The 23,802-nt window shown below is 45.0% G+C and overlaps 1 protein-coding gene across 3 annotated transcripts in view; it reads left to right on the forward strand.

The window, feature by feature from the left end:
- CMIP (c-Maf inducing protein) overlaps positions 1-23,802 on the forward strand; it is a 259,640-nt gene that overhangs the window by 226,632 nt on the left and 9,206 nt on the right. For all 3 annotated transcript variants that reach the window (XM_031951284.1, XM_031951283.1, XM_031951282.1), the window contains exons 10-14: positions 3,296-3,649; positions 14,669-14,734; positions 15,924-15,950; positions 16,318-16,366; positions 17,636-17,743. In XM_031951284.1, the coding sequence (XP_031807144.1) occupies positions 3,296-3,649; positions 14,669-14,734; positions 15,924-15,950; positions 16,318-16,366; positions 17,636-17,743 (604 nt within the window). The remainder of the gene's footprint in view (positions 1-3,295; positions 3,650-14,668; positions 14,735-15,923; positions 15,951-16,317; positions 16,367-17,635; positions 17,744-23,802) is intronic.

The following is a 23,802-nucleotide window of genomic DNA, read 5'->3' on the forward strand; positions in this document are numbered from 1 at the left end:
AATAACAATAATGATACTAATTAGAGTAATAGCAGCTAATGTGTATGTAACAGTGATTGCACAGGCTGCCAGGTTACAGCACCGAATCCTTTACAGTTATTTCATTTGATCCTCATAACAAACCTGAAAGACTTGTGCTATTGTTATCCCTATTTTGCAGTTGAGACAATGAGGCATACAGAGATTAAATGACAGGATCACACAGCAGTAGGTATCTGGGGCTGGATTTGAACTCAGGTCTCTCTGAATAGGCCCATTGCTCTATCCATTGTACTACCTTGCTCTTAAAATGAGTTAGCCATCTCCTTTTGAATGCTGAATAAAAGAGAACTCTAGTTCATTTCATTAATCCGTTCTCTCCAGAGATTTTCAGAAGGGAGATGATTTGGAGGTTGCAAATTAATTTTAAAATATTTATGAAATTGTGATTGCAACATAGATCATCCACAAGTATCCCTTAGAAGACCTTAGAGAAACCTAACTGTAAAATGACTCCCAAGAGATTGTGGGCCTGTAAGGACATTTAGCTGGAAATCCCAAATGACCCAGAAGTGTGGCCAGTGGATCAACTGAAGTTTCTCGAGAAGGAAGTCATGCTATTTTTGCGAAGTTTGGTGGGTAGCTAAGGAGCTTCTTGGTGGCTTTGTGTTACTGCTCCTGGGTCTACCAAAGCAAAAGACAGCTCTTCCTGTGACATCACGGTGCTTTAGGTGTCAAGGTTTAGGTGTCTCACAAATAAATGACTGGTAGGTTTTCTGGAGGGGTCTTGCCTTCTGTTGTCAGCAAATAGTGCTATATGGAGAACCCAAAATGCCTAACTCGATCTTCAGAGGAGAATGCAAATGCAAATTTAAAAAAATAAAAATAGCTTTTACAATATTGAACTTTAAATTTGCAAATCAAATGGGGTGGATAGTTGCTTTGAAAAATCCATTTCTGTTTTCTCACTAGTCAGATTTGAAGATCCAATTTGAACATTTGTTTTAACTCTGGTAAAATAGGGGCACAGGATAGGATTTAGAATTGGAAGGGATCTTAAGAAATTATTTAGAATAAACATTTGTTTGAAAAAGAAGGGAAACTGTCACTTATAATGGTCAAAGGACTTGCCTAATGTCACATAATATTTTTTGAATGGTAGATTCTACTTTGGCTGTTTAGGAGACCTTTTTTACTTGCTTCTGGGTTCTTAGCTTTATGCCAGATAGCTGAAATTGCTAGATAAGTGACCTTCAGTTAAAAGGAAATATTGCCGTATTTAAATATGTATTGCATCCTTTCTCCCTAAAGCTCAATGTCATATGGAAAATGATTCACATTTACAAAGTGCTTCATGGTAGAATGCAACCCAATTTAACGTTAAGTCTCTGCTGTGTACTAGGAACTGAGGACACAGAGACAAAACAACAGTCCCTGTCTTTAAGAAGCTCACATTGTAGTAGAAAAGAATAGGATGGAGAAGTCTTTGTGTAGAATCCCCCTCCAACCATATAGGGTACTTGTTGTAACATGCCATGTGTTTAATTCAGGGAGTCAGTGTAAGATTTAGGGGATGTAGGAATGCTCTATTAGCAGATTTGAGCTAAGTAGATGAAAATTTTAGTAAATCACTCTCATCTGCTCTCACTATTCTTTGTAGTGTCCTGAGTTCAGTGGGAGGAATAAGAAGGGTGTACCATGGTGGTGATACAAAGGTGAATAAGATTGTGCCTCAGCTGCTGCCCTCTGGGATCTCACCAGAATGAAAAACAAAGACTTGCATGAAACATTTGGGGAGCAAATACAGGATTGCATATAATCATGTACACTCTTATGTGGCACATGTTCTAGTACAGTAGGATGTCAGAGCAAAGAAGGATCACTGGGGACTCTAGTAATCAGGGATAATGATATTAGTGCTAATTTATATAGAGTCTTAAGGTTTGTAAAGCTCTTTACATACATTATCTCTTTTGATTTGAGGATGGTGACATAAGCAAGACTTTGAAGGATAAGATGGATTTGGATATGTTGAAAGATGATGGGGCAGAGAGAGACATTACCTATGGGAGAACCATATCAGTAAAGGAAGATAGGCATATTCATTTACTAAGTATGAGGGAAAATTTGGCAGTGAGGTGGGGGAGGAAATGAAGAAACTAGGGATAGCCTGCGAAATGGACCCCAAGGGAATTGGGGTGTGAACTATGGGCCCCGAGTGTTTAATTCATTCAAGAAACTTTTATTCAGCATCCATTATGTGAAAGACACATTGTGTGAGGTCCAAATGAAATTTTGTTTTCTGTCAGCTACATTTAATACATTTCTATATTAACTATCATTGGGGAGATGATAAGGATAAAAGCGGCTACCATTTATGTAATGCTTTAGTGTTTGCAAAATATTTTACAGATATTTCATTTGTTCCGCACTACAACCCTGAGAGGTTTGTGCTGTTATTAGCCCTATTTTCCAGATAAGGAGACTGAGGCAGACAAAGATTAAGGGATTTCCCTAAGATCCCAAGATTAGTGTTTGAAATCAAATTCATTCAAGTCTTCCTCACTCCAAAGTCCTGCCACCTATCCAAAAAAAGGGGGGGGGGAGATGTTCCCAAAAGGGGGTAGATCAAAGGATCCTCAAATCATGGATTTTAAAACTAGAAAGAACTTTAGCATCCAACCCCCTCATTTGTATATGACATACAGAGATGTCACAACTGGCCTCCTGGTCAATAAAGCCCGTCAGTGGGAGGGAGCTTGTCCCCTGTGGTCTTCACTGTACCACACTGCCTCCGAGAAGCTCAAGAATTATGTAAGGGTTCGCTAAAGGAGGAAACCAGAACAAATGAGTAATACAGTCTGGAGGTCTCCTTTAGCATCACCCATGATCTGTGGTCCGATGCCCTGGGACCTAGAGTATCAGAAACTAATTGATGGCTTTCATGGCTCTCTATACCCTTACAGAAGGATGTGTAGCTTTAATTTCTAAAAAATGCAGTAACGTCCTGACGATAACGGGTCACAGATTAGTGCACGACACACCCCACTTACAGGTTCTTGGGGGGGGGGCGGTAGGAGGTACCACTGTGAAAGAAGGTAAGGACTGGAGAAGTGTGGGGCAGGCCCTGGGGGGAGAGCGTCCCCTTGTGCAAGGCCACGGAGGGAAGGGAAGGAGAGGGTAATCAGGGGGCCTGAGGTTGGCGCGGGAAGGCTGCTCTCGAGGGCGACTTGGGAGGGTGGGCTTGGCTGGCCGGGCTTTTCTGAGCTGCCCGGGGCCTGGCTCTAAAACCCCCTTTCCCGATCTGTCGCCACAGCCGAGACAACTCTCCCAGCCTGAAGGAAATCCGCAACGGCTGCCAGCAGCCATGTGACCGGAAGCCCAACTTACCGCTGCGCCTTCTCCACACCGGCCCCGACCTCGTCTGCCAGGAGGCCACGCTGTCCGAGTCCCGCCTCAAGTCGGTCATCGTCACTTCCAACGAGATCCACGTGGAGGTGGAGCGCAACAACACTGCCAACCAGAAGATGACGGCCAGCGCCGGCAACGACAGCGAGCCCAACCTCATCGACTGCCTCATGGTCAGCCCCACCTGCAGCACCATGAGCATCGAGCTCAGCGCCCAGGCCGACCGCATCCTGGGCTGCTATGTGGAGATCCTCAAGATTCTGTGAGTGCCCGCGGGCGGGCGGGGAGCCCTGGGGGGTCTCTGAGCAGGGAGACCCTGCTCATTGCAGGGCTAAGGATTGCCCCTCATTTATCTTTTCTGCATGTCAGGTTAAAGGCAGGCGTACTTCTTTTACTGTGTCTTTAATAATGTCTCTTTGTGTGTAAGTGTGTGTGAGTGTGAGTGTGTGTGTGTGTGTGTGTGTGTGTGTGTGTGTGTGTGTGTAGAAGGCTCAGAAATTATAGTTCTCCAGGCTCTGGTTATTAAATACCTCAAAACCACCCAGGGTCCCCCTGCCCCTTCCCAGCTTCTGCTCTGACACTGTGACCTGCCAGTGTCATGGACCTCATCACCCGGAGAGTGTTGGTAACCTTGGTTGTCCCAGCAGGACTGAAGCACTGCTCCTCTGAGACCCACAGGCAGGGGCTCCCCATCTCCTTTACTATCCCCACGTTTTGGAGGAAGCTCCTTGTGATCTTATTGTTCCAGGGTCAGATCTGTTCTTCATCTGCCTCTGGGTTTTTTTATTTGCCCTGGTCTAAGCAGGACACATAGCAGTGCTGTAGGGGTCATTTCTTACCTCTTTAACTCATTGTGCAGGTGTGGGTCTGAAGGCGCTTGGAAAATGTGCCCTCTGTAGTTTCTATCACTTCACACCTCCTTTGAACACAGGTCTATCCCACTTTATAAAGACCTGATATGCAAAAAATTGAATTTAAAAAGAAGTTGTATTGAGGTAATTATTCATATTTCAAAGAGATTCTTTTCAAAGAAATTTTAAATTATACTTATAGTACATTTAAAACCACTAGACTTTTTTGAGTATACACTATATGTAGGTTACTATATTTGGTGCTATTGAATGTGAAAAGCTGAACTAGATTTGCAAAAATGTGATTTATATATCCAGCTTTTCAGGAACATATCCACTGTAGAATGAGATACACCTATAGCTTATTTGACTGGCTATCTGATTTATGCTTAAGCCCTACCTAAGATACAGTAATGCTTGCTTATGATTCCCTGAACTACTTTTTATGGAGGTCCCTTATTCGATTCTTTTAGCTTAGATATTTGCGCTTATTTTTCCTTTTTGAATTTACTGGGATTGAGAGTCTGATCTAGATTTAGGAGAATTCCATTGTTTACTGGAAAATGGAAAGATAAGAGATACATACTGAGTGCATTTCTATGCTTTCAGAAGAATGACTATTGTTTGTGAAGATATAAAATAATACATGAAAACACAAAACCAGAGAGACAGTATCATCCTCTGGTTAGAAAAGATCACTTGCAATTTCAGGGAGTCCCTTGTGAACATGTTGGCTAAGTTCTTAAACTTGATTCTTCCCTGCACCATCCCTTGTCTCCTTGTCCCATCACCGTCAGTGGGCTCAGTCTCTTTACCTGTCTGAGAAATAGGGGTGAGCGCATCTAAAGGGATAATAGAAGATTTCTCTGTTTTCAATGCTTTCAACCGTAGACACTGAGTATATGTTTAAAAGGGCTCTGTCATCCCACAACTTCACAGATTTCCAAATCGGGTATCTGAGAGTTTCTCAAAGATGAAGTCTGCCCACGGGGTTTCTGCAAGTTCGGAAAAGCAGTCATTAACCTTGTGAATCGCAGTTACAGCCAGCTCATTCTGGGACCTGAACAGCTGGCCCCTTCTTGCTGGAGTCTCATTACATCAATCCAGGGCTTCATTTTGGGCAAGCCCAGGCCCTCCTAGGGTGTTGCTCAAGCCAAGGCCCCAGCCGTGCCGCACATTCTATGTTCGTACTAGGCCCCAGGACTCGAGCAATTTTCCATAAACACTGGGAACTCCCAGACCTTCTGCTGTCTTGGATACTGACTCATATTTCTCATTAAGCACCCAGGCTTTGAGTTTCATCATGCGGCTGACACACATTTTTATAAGCACATTCATGAATGAGGGCCTTGTTCTTGGTGGCCCCCCCAGACCTCCCCTTTGGCCCCAGATCCACCAGCTGCAGGAGCTGCTGCCATGTTCTGTGCCCGGGCGGGTGACTGGGACCCAGAAGGGAGCAGGGACATGGGGGTTAGAGTGTCCAACCCACAGGAGAGCTCGGCTAGTGTTTGTCCTCAATGGTGACGGAGAACCGGGCTTGGCAAAGAGCTGTGTAACATGTTGGGAAAAATAAATAAAGCAGATAATTTTTTGTGAGGCAGGTATAAGTAGGAGCAGGAGTCCAAGAACGAGGGACTGAGGATGGCCCTGAGCAGCACTTGGATGCATCAGAACCTCACGTGTTTAATAGTCCTCCGGACTCCAGGGCACCAGCTAGCTGCCCCTGGGGACAGCCTTTTAAGAAAGATGCAACCAGGGACTGGAATCTAAATCCCACCTTTGATACTGTTCCCTGCATGACCTGGGACAGGCCCCTGTCCTTCTCTGGGTCTCGGCTAGACTGGATGGCTTGGGGGCCCTTTCTGCTATTGAGCTTTGGTCCTTTGTCTGGAGAAATGTAATCAGAAGTAGTTAGGCTCCTGTCATGCAGGGCAGGACTGAGAAGACGGAACCTGTTTTGCTTAGAGAAGACTTGCCTGGGGCGCTGAAGGCGGCAGAAAGGGCTGTGATAGCTGTCTTCCAACCCAGAAGGGTTTCTCAGGAAGGGGGTTTGGTTTTTTTCTGCTTCAGAAGGCAGCATTAGGTGGAGTGCAAGATTCGGGGAAGTGGATTTCAGCTCAGTGTTGGGAAGAACTTTATGATAGGTGGCTGTCCAAAAATGAAACAGGCTTCCACATAAAGTATTGTAGAGACCCCCTCATTGCCCAGTGTCTCCTGAGAAAGAGAATCAGCTGGGATGGACCATGATAGAAAGTATTTCTACACTGAGCTGGAGGTTGGAATAAATTGACCTCTAACATCTCCACTAGCTATAAGATTCTTTGAGAACAAAGTGCTTGCTGAAAGACCATAAAGTATAAATATGGGTACCCAGGTTCACACTCTGAGGAAACTGTGGGAAATTAATCGGTGGTCTTCCCTGAGCTCTGGGGTTAGAAGCCAATGGCTCAGAATGAAAGTCCTGACTCATTGCCCCAGTTTCAGTTCCATCTTGTGGGGTAAAGCTGTTGCTTGCCCTGAGATTCTGGTTTCTGCCTTCGTTTTTGTTGTTCAGTCATTTCGGTCTCACTCAATTCTTCACGATCCCATTTGAGGTTTTTATGACAGAGATAATTGGGCTAGTTGGCCATTTCCTTCTCCAGCTTATTTTACAGATGAGGAAACTGAGACAAACAGAATTAAATGACTTGCCCAGGATCACACAGCTAGTAAACACCTCAGGCCAGATGGGAACTCAGGAGGATGTTCTGACTTTAGGCCTGGCACTCCATCTGTGTGCCACTTAGCTGCCTTCCTTTACATCTCTATTTGGTGGATAGACACCCGCCAGGCTGTAAATGGCAGCCCCCTTATTGAAGTTAAGTCATCCTTACAGCCTAGAAATGTCCATTCCAGTCCATCAGCCAGCAGCCTTTACTTAGTCTGAGTGGACACATTCAATAGGAAATCATCTCCACAACCATCACCCTCTTGGAGCTTCTGGTCCAAATGAGGGCTAAAATAAAGCCCGGACTATCACACACAGAGCCGTGGATCTAGCCCCAGAGAGAAGCTGAAAGGCCATCCAGCCACTCCTATCCTTCACACAGGAGAGAGCTCAGGGAATTTGCCTACTCATAGAGCCTTTGTCCGGGGGGACCTTAAAACTGGAAGAGCTCTTCTGGACTGAAAGTCGGATGCCATCCATGAGGTGCATTTAAGTAAGAGGGGGACTCATAGCTTCTGTTTCCTAGTGCTTCCTCACCACAGCTCCACAAGCATGAGTGTGATTCTTTTATAAATGAGGAAACCGGAGTTCATGGAGAAAAGGTGAATCAGCCTGAGTCCCCCATGTCAGAGTGTCAGAGCCAGCGTCTGAAGCCAGCTGCTGGAGCACTAGCTCCAGGACTGTTACAGCACAGTGCTCCTTTCTAGAACTCGCTTGTGGAGGTCAGTGCGACAGTTCCGGGGGAGCTGCCATGGTGTGGTGACTGGAGGATATGTCAGCAGAAAGGATGGAGACATTATGATGGGCTGGGGATGATAAAATGTGATTGTGCAAGTCAGGAACAGAGTTGGTTTGTCATGGAGGAGAAGGAGGGTTCAGAGCCACCTGGGATATCTGGCCTAGAGAGCGGAAACTGAGGTGTAACAGGGCATGAAGGCAGCTTCACAGAAAGTGAGGGGCTGCATCTCCAATTGAAAACTCCTCTCTTTAATCAGCACAATCTCTTCCCCAGTCGTCTGGGCAGGGGGAGAAACAGAGGTCCCATTCTCCTCCCCCCATTGTGATCTCTAATTCTAAATGTCACCCATTTCTCTTAGCCATAGGCTTTTCTAATTTTGCTTGCATAGTCTGCCTTAGACTCCAGAATCAGCTCTTCCAGTGAGACCCTCTGTCTTCTGAAATCAGAAATCCTTTCAGGAGGCAGAACTGTTGTGGGGGGTGGGGAGAGGGTCAGTGTTACCTTTACGAATATGGAAGTAACTGAGGATTATGAAATAGTAAGACTGATCCTGATATTGGGGTTGGACTCATGGGTCTGATGAATGACCACCAGATAGAGCTGGAACAAATAGCAAAGATATGTGCAGAAATTTTGCCTGGTTTTCTAGTTACAACAACATTATAGGAAGTAGGGGGTGGAGTTGGGGGGTGATTTGTTTGGTGTAGCTCTTTACATGTCCTGGATACTTAATAAATACTATTTATGGAAACAGAAGCTTTCTCTCTAGGGAACTCAAAGCACTCTAGAGAGATTATAACTAGGGAACCCATTTAGTAACCCTGGAAAGAAGGAAGAGTATGTTTCCTAATTTTACAACTTAAAGGAAAGCACAACAAAGGAGAAGAATTCACCTAATGTTACACAGTGACTAACTGGAAAAAGACAAAATTTCTAGCTCAGGATTCCTCTCCACAGCTCCAGGCACTTTCTCTAGAGCAGAAAAAAAAAATTATAAATGAAGATGGAGGCGATTGTTAGCTAGAAGCAGCACTGAAAGCGAGGGCAGCACTGAAAGGAAGAGGAAAAAATTGCTTTCTAATATCCTCATTCCATTCCTTGCCTTTTTCATCATTGAGGGCAAACAGATATTCGCTTTTACTGTCTTCTCAGAAGACTAGAAAATTTCCTGCAGGAAACGCTCCCCTTTGGTTCTGGAGCCCTCCCTGCATTCTCCAGCTGGCCATCTCCGTGCTCTGAGGGCTCCAAATAGCCTCCCCCAATCCCTGTTTGTGATGGTTGCCCAGGGCTGCCTGTGTGTTTTGACTTGTTGGAGCCACACTTCAGAGTAACTTCTGCTCTGAGAGCAAATAATAGCCACGGCCTGGTGGGAAAAGCTTGAAGTGGCAGGTGTGAGTGGTGTCGGTTGTCTCATATTTCATCGTGAGCTAGGGCAGGCGTTCTCGGAACGAAAGGGCCCCTGGGCAGTATTTGTGACTGACCCTGCAGGCTCGGGGCTCGGCTCCTTCTCTGCCTCCGAGGGCTCCAGCCCATCCTTAGCGGTGTGAACCAACAAAGATGTGCCCCTGGACTGCTTGGGGCATATACATCCACTCAGATAATCCTTTTGGGGGATTCACAAGTCAGCTAGGAATTAGGAGATCTTATAGATTCACTGACATCTCACAACATGCTGAGATGTCACTGGATGAACTCTATTCATAAACAGACTAGGCTATACTTAGGGTAGGTGTTAGGCAAGTCCTTCCATTACCAAGTCAGCTGAAGAAAGGTAGGCTGCCATGTTGTGACTCACATTGCCACTGTCCCTTGGCTTTCTGTTCCCAGGAACTTTCTACTCCCTCTATTCCTACTTAATAGGATAGTCACCAAGATCCCAGTATTTCTTTCCCTTTCTCTATTCCTAGTCATCCCATCCACTCCTAACCTTCTAACCATTTGTTCAATAGATGTAGCCAGCAAATTGTTCAGGAGCACTGTAGCTGCTCCCTCATGCTTTGGGATAGACCTCTCAGGGTTTTGTGAGTTGATCTGTCCCAGTGGCTGGAGGCAACTTGCCCAGACTAGAAAGAAGGGAAGTTCTACCACCATATCTGAGAGGGGGTCATGCTCTTGCCAGACTAGGAAAGCGTGAGAGACACCTACGAAAATGGTTTTGGTGAGAAGGCCCCATCCACGGGGTTTCCCAGTAAGCCCAGTCCGTGCCTCTCTCTTCAATTGCCTAGCTCAGTGATAGGTGCGCCTAGGGCACTAAATTGCCTTCCAGGGACCACCAAGCATGTTGTGGAGGGAGAGAAGTGAAGGGTTACTGTGGGCACCCCCTAAACCTAAAGAAAAGAAACCTGCCTAAGAGACCTGTGCCCACTGGGAGGCAGGGAGCTAGGCAAAGAGTGCCATCAAAGGAAACCATCTGTGTGGGCAAGGCTATTTAATCAAGGGTTTGATGTGACTAGAATGTGAAGCCATTTGACCTTTACTGGAGGAATCCACAAAGAAATCTGAACTGAGCTTTTGCTGGGTGTGTATTTGGCCAGGTCTGACGCCTTCCCATCGAAGACATCAGTGGTTTCTGTGACCTTCTCTGTGAATTCTCTTTCCATCCACCCTGAGACAGTGCGCAGACATAGCTGGTGGAAGACACTGTGAAGGCAGGTTCCAGGAATGGCAAGGACGTGGCTTTCCTTTCACAGCCCCTAGTGATGTCTTTGTGACTGACAGAGGATCTCAGGGGCTTTTCACTGCTGTGGAATGAGGAGGGGACAGTGACCCCCATCGCCCTCCCCTCCGAACCACACCAGTTTTTGTGTGGTTAGCAACAAGGGTAGTAGAGGCCACCTGTGAAGGCATTTGGCCTTTGTGGGGAGAGAGGGTAACATCAGAGCAGAACAGGAAAATAGCCAAGGGCCCCTTGCTCCGTGACCCCAGCCTAGTCTGTTGTCTCTTGCTCAAGGTGAAGAACTGGATTCCAAATTATTGCATTTAGCTGGTGCCTTTTGGGGCCCTCCTAACCCAGAGACCAGCCTGGACCAACCAGTTTTCTCTGTGTTCACCTGAAGATCCAGTCTCCAAATGCTGGAGGTGAAAAAGGCATAGAAGAAAGATTATTCATTCTGCATTTTCTGTGCTAAATACTGCAGAAAACTCGACCGCAGACTATTAACTGAAATTTAGCTCGACCAAACGAATGCATAATAGTACCCAACTTCTCACTAACTAGTTTTGTGACCCAGAGCAAATCTACCTCAGTTCCCTTATCTGTAAAGTGGGGATAATGTTAGCCCCTGCCTCCCAAGGTTGTTATGAGGATCATATGAGATATGTTTAGATATAGATAAAGATGTAGATTTAGATTTAGATCTATAGATATATTATGCACACATGTAAGGTACTTTGCAAACCTTTAAAAATAGTAAAAGGTAGTTGTTATAATGTTCATTCAAATTGATTTGTCATAGGATTTCTAATTAGGCAGTTCTTCAATATCTTTGCAGTGTAATTTGTCATATCATTTATTAATGTTAATAATGATAGGTGACATTTATATAGAACTTGAAGATTCATAAACTGCTTTATAAATATTATCTCAAATATTATGTCTTTGCCCTAATCAGTTGAGTTGGACAGTCTCTTGTGAATGGTATTGGATAGATAAAAGGCTTTATATTTAGGTGCTCCATGCTTTGACTCCAGGATTTCTGTATTACTGGAGCTCTTAATCTTATACTTGCCTTTTCCATAATTCATCCACTTATCTCATGCAATAAACCTCTTCTGGGAACTCCTCTCTATTTGCTCAGCTTTTGAAGAAGCCTTTTCTCAAGGGCCTCCAGTGCATGGTCTAAATTCCAAAAAATGAGGCTGCTGCTACTCAGTTGTGAGTTTCTTGGGCATGAAGATAGATGGATAGATAGATAGATAAAAATGCGTAAATATGTCTTTTTAAATAATGCATACAGTGTCAGCATAATGTTCCATCCGAGGAGCACAGAATAGTGATACTCTCAGATCTCTTGCTCTGAACGTGCTTGGGGCAGGTACCAATGGGAGATAATTGTAGGAGGGGATCCCATCTAGAGGGCTCTTGAGATAGGGGTAAGGAGTAAAGGAGGGAATTTAAATCCAGTTGGTAAGGAAAATCCTGCACCTGGTGTCTCATGTCTCACCCAACATGAGATAGGTCCAAACACTCCAGGCTACAATGTATCATCCTATGCCACTGGGGTGACACAGATGTCACAGATGGCTGTTTAATTATTTCATCCATCCACAGACTTTTATTAAGAGATTACTACTATATATAGTCCACTGTCCTAGGTATTAAGGTGTAAACTAATTTGGATCATGGACCCCTTTTTTGTGTCATGGACCCCTTTAATAATCTGGTGAATCCTATGGACCCCTTCATAAAATAATGTTTTTAATACAAAATTAAATAATTACAAAAGAACCCAATTATAATGAAATAGTTATTGATATTGTTTTTTAAGTTCATGGACCACAAGTTAAGAACCTCTGGTTTGGATAAGATATAGTTCTTTCTCTTGTAAAGTTTACAGTCTAATAGAAGGCAACAACAGATATACTCTGTACTTGTTACATGAGAAATTCGTTAGAGATGCAAAGAGCTGCTTGAAGGTTTGTTAATGACTTGGGAGAGTTTACCTTTCAAGAACGAATAGGTGCCTCTTACAAAGCTGTTAATTCTCTTTTTATAATTTTCTTTTATCACTGTCATTTCTTTTCACAATTTTTCTTCAACCATTCTTATCTCTTTCTTTAACATTGCTAGGAATTATTGCAGATCTTGTACCCAATTAGCATTTTTTTTCTTTGAGACTTTGCTTATATCTATTTTCACATTCTTATCTTCTGAGTTTGTTTCTTGGTTTTCCCAGTTGCCATAGTAGTTTTTTATGGTCAAGTTCTTATTTTGTATTTTGCTCATTATCCCAGCCTATTTTTTGACTTTGAACCAGTTGAGCTCTGCTCATCTATGGATAGAGAAGCACATCCCATGCTTTTGACTTTTGTGTGCTGCTGTTTTCTTTCTTTATTTAAATTAATTTTTATTTTCAAAAATATCCATGAATAGTTAAGGAGGAAAAGAACATTCCAGACTTAAGAAATAATGGAAGCAAAGGCCCCAAAACATAATTTGTTCACAAATCCAGCTTGAGACAACATTCATAGAGGAGAGCAATTTGAAATTAAGCTGGAAATGTAGGTTGGCACTAGATTGTGCATGTCTTGAATTCCAGGTGAAGTAAAAATTAAGGAGCTCTTAAGGCTTTTGGAAGAGAGATTTGGTACAGAAGGAAAACTAGGCTGTGGAATCAATAGTCTATTTTATCATCTACTTGCAAACTGTAGAGATGACAATTTAGGAATCTTTGCCCTTTCTTTTAAGGGTTTTTACTGATGGATAAATTCTGTTCTGCTTTCTCAAAATGACAGCATCTTTGGTTGGTTTTGCTGAATTGTTTCCCCTTTCTCCCCCTTTAAAAAAATTCTTCGTTTTAAGAGATAGCATACCAAGTAGGGGAGTGAGAAGGTCGATAAGAAGATTGATTCATAAATGAAGCTGATATAGGAGTAAAAAAAGATCAATATTCTTTAAAAGTAACTACATTTTTAGGTAGGTATATTGGAAGGAAGAAAAAATCATTTGACTGCAATATGGGCAGGAAAGACTTCTCTATTCCCTTTGCCATGACATCACATATATGAAAGCTCATAAGGGTCAGATTGATAGGATACAAACTCTACACATTGATATACACATATGCACACACCCTCTACATTCATATGTCCCTATACTCACATTTGCACTCACAGTCTCAAGATTTTCTCTCCCTTCTCCCCCCCCATCTCTCTCTCTCTGTCTCTACCTCTCTGTCTCTTTGTCTCTCTGTCTCTCTCTCTCTCTCTGACAGGGCCCTTAGGAGGCAGCGAAGAAAAGACAGGCTGGGGACTTAGTTGTTGTGTGTCCCCCACATTTAGTGGAGAGAGGCCAGTGCGACCCTGTCTGATGGGATTAGAGATTTAGAGCCCATGGGACCATAAAGGCCATTTAGGATAACCTTTCCATCTTATAGGAAACATAGACATAGACAAGTCCAGTGACTTGCTCAGCTAGTGAGTGTCTCAGATAGGATTTGAACTGTCAACAAGCAATCACCGCTTCATGAAACTTACAGGAAAAATTAGATTCATTATGTCCGCTTAAAAAACTGAAGTCTTCCTGGCTCCAACTCCAGTGCTTTTTCCCTTCCCTTAAGGAATGATAGAGACATCATCTTCACAAAGTCAGTGCTCATCTCCCCTCATGTTAGTAGAGGAATCTTGTTTACTTGAGGCTTTATATGGCTCAGTGCAAAGGCTTTATTTAGCCAGATTAAATTTAATTTTGTTTCCCAAGCATTTATTAAGTGACTACTGTATACTGGGAACTTTTGAGTATAAAACCAAAAATCAAAACTGACCAGGCCTTCCAAGAAGCTTTTTGTCTATTGTGGGGAAACAGCAGCAGTCAGTTAAGTAAATATAAAACATATACTTTAGAGTCGGGGATGGGGATAAAATACTACAATTGGGAAGATTTGGAAAGCTCTGACTCTTGGGGTAATAGACTGCCCCTGGAGTTCATGGAGTAAAGGAGAGACACGATTGGTTTGGGGCTTTAAGGAAATCAGCTTAGTAGCCAAGTGGCAGACAGCCCGGAGGGGAAGGAGAGGTGGGGGGATTGCCAGGTGATGAGAATGGAGTTGTGTGAAGGGAGAAACGGGGTCTCTCCGGGAGGATTGGGAAGGAGGACACAGCCAGATCTGAGTGTTTTTGCTTGATGCAGTGAGAAGACGAGGATGAGACGGTTAAGAATTTGGGCGACTAAGAGGCAGTGGTACCCCAATGTGGTGGCAAGGAGGCCGTGTGTCACATTGGCTCTGCTGGGCAACCAGCTTCATCTCTGCCTCCCTTCTCTTCTAGGTCAGACTACGATGACTGGAGACCAGCTCTGGCCAGCTTGCTTCAACCTATTCCATTCCCCAAAGAGTGAGTCGGCTCGCCTTTCTTTTTGTTCTTTGGGTCTGTGCTAACATCGCAGACATCTGCTGAGTTCTTCCTGGGGAAGACAATTTATTTCCCAAAGCCTCATCAGCCCGCGTGAGCTGCTGAACCATGATGAATACGGGCAGGAAGCGGCAGAGGATTATAGGATTTAGAGCTGAAAGCATACATTTTATCCTCTTCATTGTGCAGAGGAAGGGAGGGAGGCCCAAAGAGGCTTGGCCCTGGTCTCTGGACTGGAAGTATTAGGAGAGAAACACAGTCCTCTCACCTGCCCCATCCTTTTTCCTAACCATTAACAGAACCCCTCCTGGCTTCTCTGTTCATTGGGCCTGGCTCTCACGTTCCCCTTGTTCCTGTGGAATATTTATCACCAGAAAGTCGGGAGGGAAAGATCCTGGTGGAAAAGGGCCTCCACAAGAGTGCTTTGTCTAAGTGAGCGGGACGGAAAAGGTCTAAATGACTCTGTTTTGATAGATGGGAGAAGCTACATTTCTCTGGGAGGCCCATGGTGCTCCCCTAGGAACCGATTAACGAGCATGGTGTTTATGAAATGCAGCTCTCGGAGGGGGTACATTACAGCCTGTAATTGCCCAATTTACTGGCCTCTCCTGTCCCCAGTGGCCCAATACCTTGAGACCAGAGAAATCCAACTCTTGAGTCCTGGCTGCCTGCTCTGTAACGCCATGGCGTCATCGCTGCAGTCAGCCATTCCCTCTGCCTCTGGGGAGGGGCTGCGCAGGCCAGCCATGATGCAATTCACTTTTCTGAGCCATCCTTAATTGCTTTTCTGATGTACTGCATTAATTAGCTATGGCCTTGTCTTAATTGCAGAACAATTAATGAACACACCTGGGTCTCTGGGATAGAGAAAAAAAAAAAAAAAAAAAAAACACAGGTAGCTCTACTCCTGTTTACAAGTGTGTGATTTTGGGGTCAATTCTTTATTTCTGTTGTTATTCCTCTCCTTGCCTATCACTCAGCCAGTCCTTGTTTGTTGGTGCCTAGAAGTGTTGCTTTAAATCTCTTTTTCATTTTAAGGATCATAGATAAAGTGGGGGGAAAAATCCTTGTATGCTTTTCCTCCAGAAGGATTTCTGTAACTGCTCTTTCTGAAAGGACCACACTCAAACTCGTTTTCTTATATTAATATTATATGTTTTTTTTGTTACAGAGCTCTTGCGCATGAGAAGTTTACCAAGTGAGTGTTGCAGTCATTCTTACCCTGTGGGTGTGGGGCTGCCCCTGCTCTTCAGGCCCTGTACCCCTCCACCCTGTCCCAGAGCCCACACCATGGCAGTTCCTCCTCTTGGCTAAGGCCGGACATCATGAAAGTGCTCCTGAGTTGGCCCTTTGTCCCCTTCAGCCATTGGGATTTCCAAACCCAGTAAATCCCTTCTGGGGGAGCTGGAGGGGTGCCGGTGACCTCCCAGTCTAGGAGCCCCACCCGCTGGCTAACTAGCTGGCTCTGCCTGTCCCCGTGCTCCCCTCAGAACCAGGACCCTCCGTCCCCAGCAGCGTGAGCAGGGGCATGTCTCGGTGACCAGTCCCTGGTCTGTGTCTTTCAGGGAACTGAAGTATGTGATTCAGAGATTTGCTGAAGACCCACGCCAAGAGGTGAGCTTGTCCTGGGCTGTCAGGGAGCCTTCTGTCCTGGGGTCCCGTGTCTGAGAGGCAGGCAGGGGAGAGCCGGGTCGGAGGCCTGGAGAGCTCTGCCCGCCGGCTCTTGGCTTTTGTTCGAGAAAAGGAGCAGGCTGACAGGCATTCTCCACACACACACACACACACACACACACAGACACACTCTCACACATGCACAGACACACACATGTGCGTGCACACACACACAGATACACTCATACACAGACACACACGTGTACACACACTCACACAGATACACTCATGGACAACTACCCACACACAGACACACTCACACACATGCGCATAGACACACGTGTGCACACTCATGCACACTCACATACAGACACACAGATACACACACACACAGATACATACAGACAGATACACAGACACAGACACACACACGTGCGCACACACTCACACAGACACACACACACAGACATACAGACACATACACACAGACACACACCCACACAGACACACACACACACGGCTTGTTTGCAGAGGTTGTGGGCCTGGGGTATAAACACATGCCCCGCCCGGGGGCCTGAGCTTGGTCTGTGATGTCAGTGTTTTACAGCAAACTGTCACCAGCAGCAGCCTTTTTCCCACCAGCTCTGTGTTTTCTCCGCTGGTTTTCTCCTCTGGCGGAGACATTGATTTAGAAACGCGCTTGTGCGGGCTCTGATGCTGAGCCAAGGACAGCATCCGTGGCTTCAAGTGTTTCACCTTTCCTTGCCAAAGCTGCTGATAGTTTCCATGAAGGCCCAGGCAGAGAAAGCTTGGAACCTGGGCCCAGCCTCTGCTCTCGCGTGCTAAGACTCAACCTCCCTGTTGCTGCCGTTCGCTGAATTTTCATTGGAGTTCCCTCCCACCCTGCTGTCAGTATGTTTGGTCAAAGGAGGCGCGCCCTTTCTGGGTACGGAGGAAGGACTCTGTTGGAGGGAGACGGGTACCCCCACTTTTGGCTAGTTGATGTCTAGAAAACAGGCCCGAATTGAGGTGCTCTGATCCTGGCCTAGGGCCCAAAGGCTGTAGCCGGCCCAGTACCTGCAGCACCAGGTGAGGAGAGGAACAGGGTCTTGGCTGGAAAACCATCCCAACTCTTCCTTCCTGAGGCTGCCTCCCCCTTGGGCCCAGCTTCTCCGAGGAAGCGCAGGGATGGGCTTGGTCCCGTGCTGTTGCTTCTGGCTTCCTTGGCCCCCGGTGCTGCAGCTGCTCTACATCTTTTCACGTCCTTGGCAGGTCCACTCCTGTTTGCTGAGTGTGCGGACTGGCAAAGATGGCTGGTTTCAGCTCTACAGTCCCGGAGGCGTGGCTTGTGACGACGATGGAGAACTTTTTGCTAGCATGGTAGGCACCCACAGTGTGGTGAGCTTATGTTGTCTTCTCCTTTTTCTCTCTCCCTTCATCTTTGGCGGCCGAAATGAAAGTGTATGTTCCCTTGTTCCCTTAACAAAATAGCCACCGGAGCAGACTACAATATATTTATTGCATCCTAAATATTGCTAAGAATATACTTTATGCCTTTTATCTCTAAATCACAATTGTTTTGGGGTAGAAAGGAAACTTCCCCAATCTCTAGATGAAACCTTATTATTATTATGTATATGTATATATATATATATATATTATTATTATTAGGAACTAACTATATACATATATTATTATTATTAGGAACAAAGTAAAATAATTAAGCAAAAACAGCCAATGCCATGATCACATTTGGCAGCCAGTACTCTTTCTGCCTTCATTATTCCCTGTCTCTTCACAGTGAGATAAGAGGCATGCCATATTATCTGTTCTTTTAAAACATTGCCAGTTTTCATTCAGAAGTTGACTTCTCCCAAACTTTTCTAAATATTAAGTTCTCTGTGTAGTAGGGCTGGAGCACAGGTAGTTGAAGAAACATCAGTCTGGATTTCAGAGCTCTGCTTGTCACAGGATGGAGCTGGAGCAGCTGGTCCTCGGGCCATGGGTGGAACTTGTTTAACACTTTCCCAGTCTCTGATATTTGGTTTGCCCCTCTTGGGTCTGAAACCTTGTAAATGGGTGACTTTTCTATCTTTCTGTAACTGGAGGTTGGGGTCTGCCCAGATGCCCAGTGGTGGTAAGAATGTGAGAAGACATAAGAATACGTACAAACAGAAACTGTGAACTCCCCCCAGCCATACTCAGATGGTTGTTCTTAGCATTTCTCCTTGGTCCTCATTAGTACATGTGCCTCATAGACTAATAGCCTCATCTCTGCATGGGGCAGAATCTCCGGCGATTAGGCTAACAGCAAAGACACCAGCAAATTACAAGGTTTGTAACCAAATCTGGAAGTCCTTGCTGCAGCCTTCGACGTATTGTAGTAGTCCGTCCACCCTTCCATCCTCATCTCCTTGTAGTGAGTGATGGATGGCAGCTGCTTTGAATGTAATATAAGCTGAATATTTCTTTGGGGACAAGAACAGGTAAAGCTCTACAAACTAGAGGCAGATAAGTAATTGCCAGTACATTATAATGGCTGCTAATTCAGCCCGATCTTTCTTTAGCTGCATTGGAGCTGCCTCCTCTTTACAGGTTATGTGTCTATCATTCACTTCCTTTCCTCTTTGTTGATTTACTAATATCCACACAATCAAGCACAGTCATTTGTAAAGATGCTGCCAGACCTACCAGGCAGCCCCACACCTTGGGTGTGTCTGTGTTTACACTTAGCACCTCACAAGAAACATCACACCCTGGCTTGAGGGTATAACAGCTATTTGTTTCTGAGCAAAAAACAAATCAAGTCGGCTTCCTGCCCTTGTCTGGGTCTTTAGCCGAAGCAGCCATCTGTGTGCAGTGGCCTGGGGAGGGGACTGAAGGATGTAAGTGTTGGGAAGCTAGTTAGGGGAATCCTGACTGGGAGGTGTCTGAGTTGGTCCAGAGGTCCATGTGAGAGGTTACAAGAGAGGGGAGATGTTCTCTGTCCCATTTAGGGATATTTTGTTTATACTTGATGGGGGAGAAATTCAGAAAAGGAAGCTTATAAAGCTGCTGCCTCATTCCAACTAGACTCATTGTAAACCAGAACTAGTGAGTCTCATGTGTGAAGTGCCTCAAATGGAAAGTAATTATCCACAGGCATTCTCATCAGAGCAGTCTCATAGGCAGCAAGTTTTCTAGAGACATTCATGGTAATCTTTCATTTCTATATGGAACCTTGTAATATTTTAAAATATTTTCATGGTGTTAATCACATTTGCCACACTTGAGCCTCAGTTGATGTCCTCAGGCTGAAGGAAGTTAGGCTTCCAGACTCCTCACACAGTTCAAGGAAGGATAGAGATAATTTTTTTCTGGAAAACTTTTTTTTTTCCCCTACTCAGTGACACTCAGTGTTACTGCAATCACAATGTATGTCTTTTTAGTTCCTAAACTGCCCTTGTGAACCTCTGATGACACTGGATTATGATCATCCTTGTTAGCATTTACCCGTAGAAGTTTTAATGAGGAGAGACACATTTTTGGCAATAATATGGTTTTGTGAGATTTTAGGAATAAAGACTTTAGAGCTAGAAGATACATTAATCCAATTCTAATCCCATTTTTATATGTGAGGAAACTAAGGCCCGAGACAAGGCATAGATCTTGCTGAAAGTCACAAGTTCTAGTCATTTAGGGAATCATGGCTTGGTTAAAATCAGAATCTAGATTCCACTCCTGGTCACATGATTCCAAAATCCTCGGGTCTTTCCCAATACAAAATTGTTAGCTTAGCAGAGCTGTTAGTTTGTAAGTCAGGTTCTGAGAAGAATAGACCTTCTCCAACAGGATCAAGTTTATTTATATCATCTTGCTCATTTACTAAGCACCTGTGTTTGCAGACACCATATGTCCTGAATGTTTTGGGGTAATATCATTCACAAATTAGGGAGAAAATCTTTATTACATCCATGTCCCTAGTTTTGAATTCGACTACAAGTCTGCTGTAAGTGGACTGTGTATATGGTTCTATTAATTGCTTGGGGGTTGGGGTGGGGGCTGGGGAAAAGAGACAGAAAACAGACATGATCAACAGAGTCAAACTAGAGAGGAAGAACAAAAAACAATACAGAGAAGCATGTGCCAAGTGCTGAATCAGGGACACAGACATGACAGGTGATAAGAATTTGAAGAGGAAGGAGACTTTGAAGAGCAGGACATAGATAAACAGAGAGGGTGAGATTTCTGTTTAAGGGAATGGCATGCTCGAAGGTGTGAAAAGTAGTGGCAGGGCATCTGGAGGGCCACTAGTTTGACTTAAAGGAGAAGGCTGGTCTAGATAGATAGTAGGAAATGGTTTGGAGAGTTCCGGAGTCAGATGATGATGGAGGCTTAGAGATGTGTGGGCTTGATTGACAGGGCTCTAGAGAATTTTTGATAGACACAAAGAACCATTCTAGGATGATGAGTCAGTTGGTAGTGTACGTTGAGATGGTGTGCTAGGCCCCCTAGTGGAGATTAGAAAGATGAAGACGGAGACCGCACCCTCAGTGAGCTTATAATTTTGTCATGGAAGTAAGGCAGCAGCATCCTGAGAATAAGGCAGCAGCTGAGGAGCAAGTTCTCCACAGGAGTCTCTGCTGGTTCTTCTCTGGATCCCACAGCACACCCGCAAGGGAGGCAAGATGGGTCTTTGGACACAAAAATCACAATAAAAGTTAAAAAGAAAAAGAAACCATTTTAGGCTAGGTCAGGCTGGGCTTAAGGAAGAAGGGGGCTTTGAGTTGATTGTTGCAGGATGAATTATCAGGTGGAAGTGGGGAAGGGATTCTGTTAAATATGAGCAACAGTGCTGGGGAGTAAAGGGCACCACCAGAAGCTCAGGGCTGAAGTTGGGGAAAGAGTGGGAGATAAGGTTTGAAAGGGGAGAGTTAGTGTAGCATTTTGGATAGAACTATATCCTTGAAATAAGGAATGTTTGGGGCTTAAGTTTTATTTCTGATGTGTATTGGCTGTTTGACTTTGGGTGAATCAGTTAACCTCTCAGTGCTCCATGCAACAGGTAAGAGGCCGATCTGTACTAGTGAAGGACCAGCGCCAGGATTTCCATACTAGGACTTTACACCAATAGAATCTTGGGTCCAGAGCCAGGTGAGGCAAGTTGGGAGGTGGGGGTGGGGAGAGTCACGATGTGATCAGATGTGCTTTAGGAAGATAATATCACATGCACATGGATTGGAGGAGGAGCTGGAAGCCAGAAAAATAGATAGGTGCCTCTTTCATTCTTTTGAGTGAATTGTTACAAAGATTGGAATGGGGTCAGCTGCAGTAAGAAAGGAGGAGGAGACAGATGTCAGGTCACTAAGGAAGAACCCAAAGAACTGAGTCCGGATGTTTAAAGGGAACAAGCACTCAGGGTCCAAAGGCTACTTGTACCAGTCACTGCCTGTGTAGCTTGGGCAGGTCAGCAGTCTCATCTGTACCATATGGTATGAACTGGTTAAACTGATGGCCCTCGACATGCTTTTCAGGCCCAAATCTGTGATCTATGCGATATTCTCTTGGTCTGTTACCCCCTCCTCCTTCTGGCCACCGACTGACTGCTTCAGAAATGCAGATAGACTTTCTGTAAGCAGCCTTTCTCCGTGACCTTTGTCTGTGAAACAGCCCCTGACTGGGGGAGAGATGGTCTCAAGGGCCTGAGGAGAAGTCAGAACATCAGTGAGGCAGTGATCAGTGATCCTTTGAACTTGGGGACAGGCTCATTGGAAGTGGAGGCCAAGAGAAAGGGAGACCTGAGCATGGTTGTAGGGCCAAAAGGGGAGGGGGTAGGTGATTAAAGGTCCATCAAACATTTATGACGTGCCTACTCTGTGCCAGGCCACTGGAGATACAAAAGCAAAACTGTGCCCCCTCGAGCTTCTAAATTCTAACAAGGAAGACAAGAAAAAAGGGGGAGGTGGGGTAGAAAGGGAGAGAGGGGGTTTGTTTATCCATGCAATTGCGAGATGGATGTCTGCTGGTGCAGGTCCCTGTGGAGAAGGGAGAGGATAAGAAAAACCTAAATTGCTGCTGAAGCACCCTTACAGTTGTGTGCTCTGTGGTGTGTTCATGTTGCCTTTCCAGACATTTGGGCTCTGGGGAGAATTGTCAGGGAGCCAGGCTGCTCAGAGGGCCAGAACTGTTCCCCTCTGCCCCCTCGTATCAGCCTAAGCCGTATTCCCTGGCAAATAGGGTCCTGGGGACCTTCCCCTGGAGATCACAGGGAAGAAATTCCAGGGGTGAGTAGGGTGGAAGGAGGGAGATTTGTGTACAGTACTCCCCGAGACTAGCCTCCTCAGTCAGAAATGATCTTCCTTGGCTGTACTAGCTTTGCCCCCTTCCCATTTCTTTTCAAAGCAAATAACTCATTCTCCTGTGTTTTTCAAAGCAAAGGAACTTTCTACCAGGAAACCAGCTCTGTTGGGAAGCCAATTCATATACAACTACCCAGTGAGCTGAGCCAAGCAGGAATTTTGTCTATAATATATGAGCTGCCTCTTGCATCCTTCTTGAAAGGAACTTATTTTTAGATGTTTCTGTGTACGTGCTCTGTCTTAACTTGTTCACTCACTGCTAGATTAGCCAGATTTCTGGAGCTTGGAAATTTGTCTGTGTTCTCCTTTCATTTCTCAACTTGAGCCATAATCTCTCTGGGAAGACGTCATTGCCTTCCCCATAGCAATGCCTGGTGGTCCCTCTACCAGTCAGTACCCAATGAGAATAAGAAACAACATGAGCTGGCAACCACTTGTCTGAGAGGTTCCATTGGCATGCCTACCAGGACCCTAATGATTACACAAATGTTGGAAGGAAAATTATACAGCCACCAAGATCAAAATGGGCTTTTTCTCTAGAGTAATGTAGCATGCTTTTGGAGCTGGGAAGTTTCCATCTCAAAACAGTCCTTTTTTGAGAAATCGAAAGCATTTTTAATTGAAATGAGGGGCAGACAAACCCATGAGACCTCGTTAGCCCCTCAGTGGCTCATTGTTTCCTTTCTAACTCCACCTTCCAATTCATCTCTCTATATCTAATCTCTAAGGCTAGCAGGAAGCCTGGCCTGCTCTGGATCAGGTTCTTTGAGGTGAATTCATGATGTCCCATAAGTCTACTCTTGTCCTCTGGACTCGTGTCTAAAGCCACCAGGAAGCTTGTCTTCAGTGGTCTGGCTTCCTTAGGCAGGACTCACTATTCCTGACGAATGTTTACACATGGTGTGACCATCAAGTTTCCCCAGAAAAAAAAATTCAGTATTCAGCAGGTCCTAGGAGTGGGAAGGCCCACCCTGGGCCGTGTAGCTTAACATGAAGCCCTCGGGAATCTCTGCCTGTGCCATTAGTGCCAAAAGCACAAAGACAGTTTCAGACAGCAGGGCTAAATAAAGCCTCTTGCTTGCCCAGGGGAAAATTCAGATC

The sequence above is a fragment of the Sarcophilus harrisii genome, chromosome 2, assembly GCF_902635505.1.
Source record: "Sarcophilus harrisii chromosome 2, mSarHar1.11, whole genome shotgun sequence".
NCBI classification, from domain to species: Eukaryota; Metazoa; Chordata; class Mammalia; order Dasyuromorphia; family Dasyuridae; genus Sarcophilus; species Sarcophilus harrisii.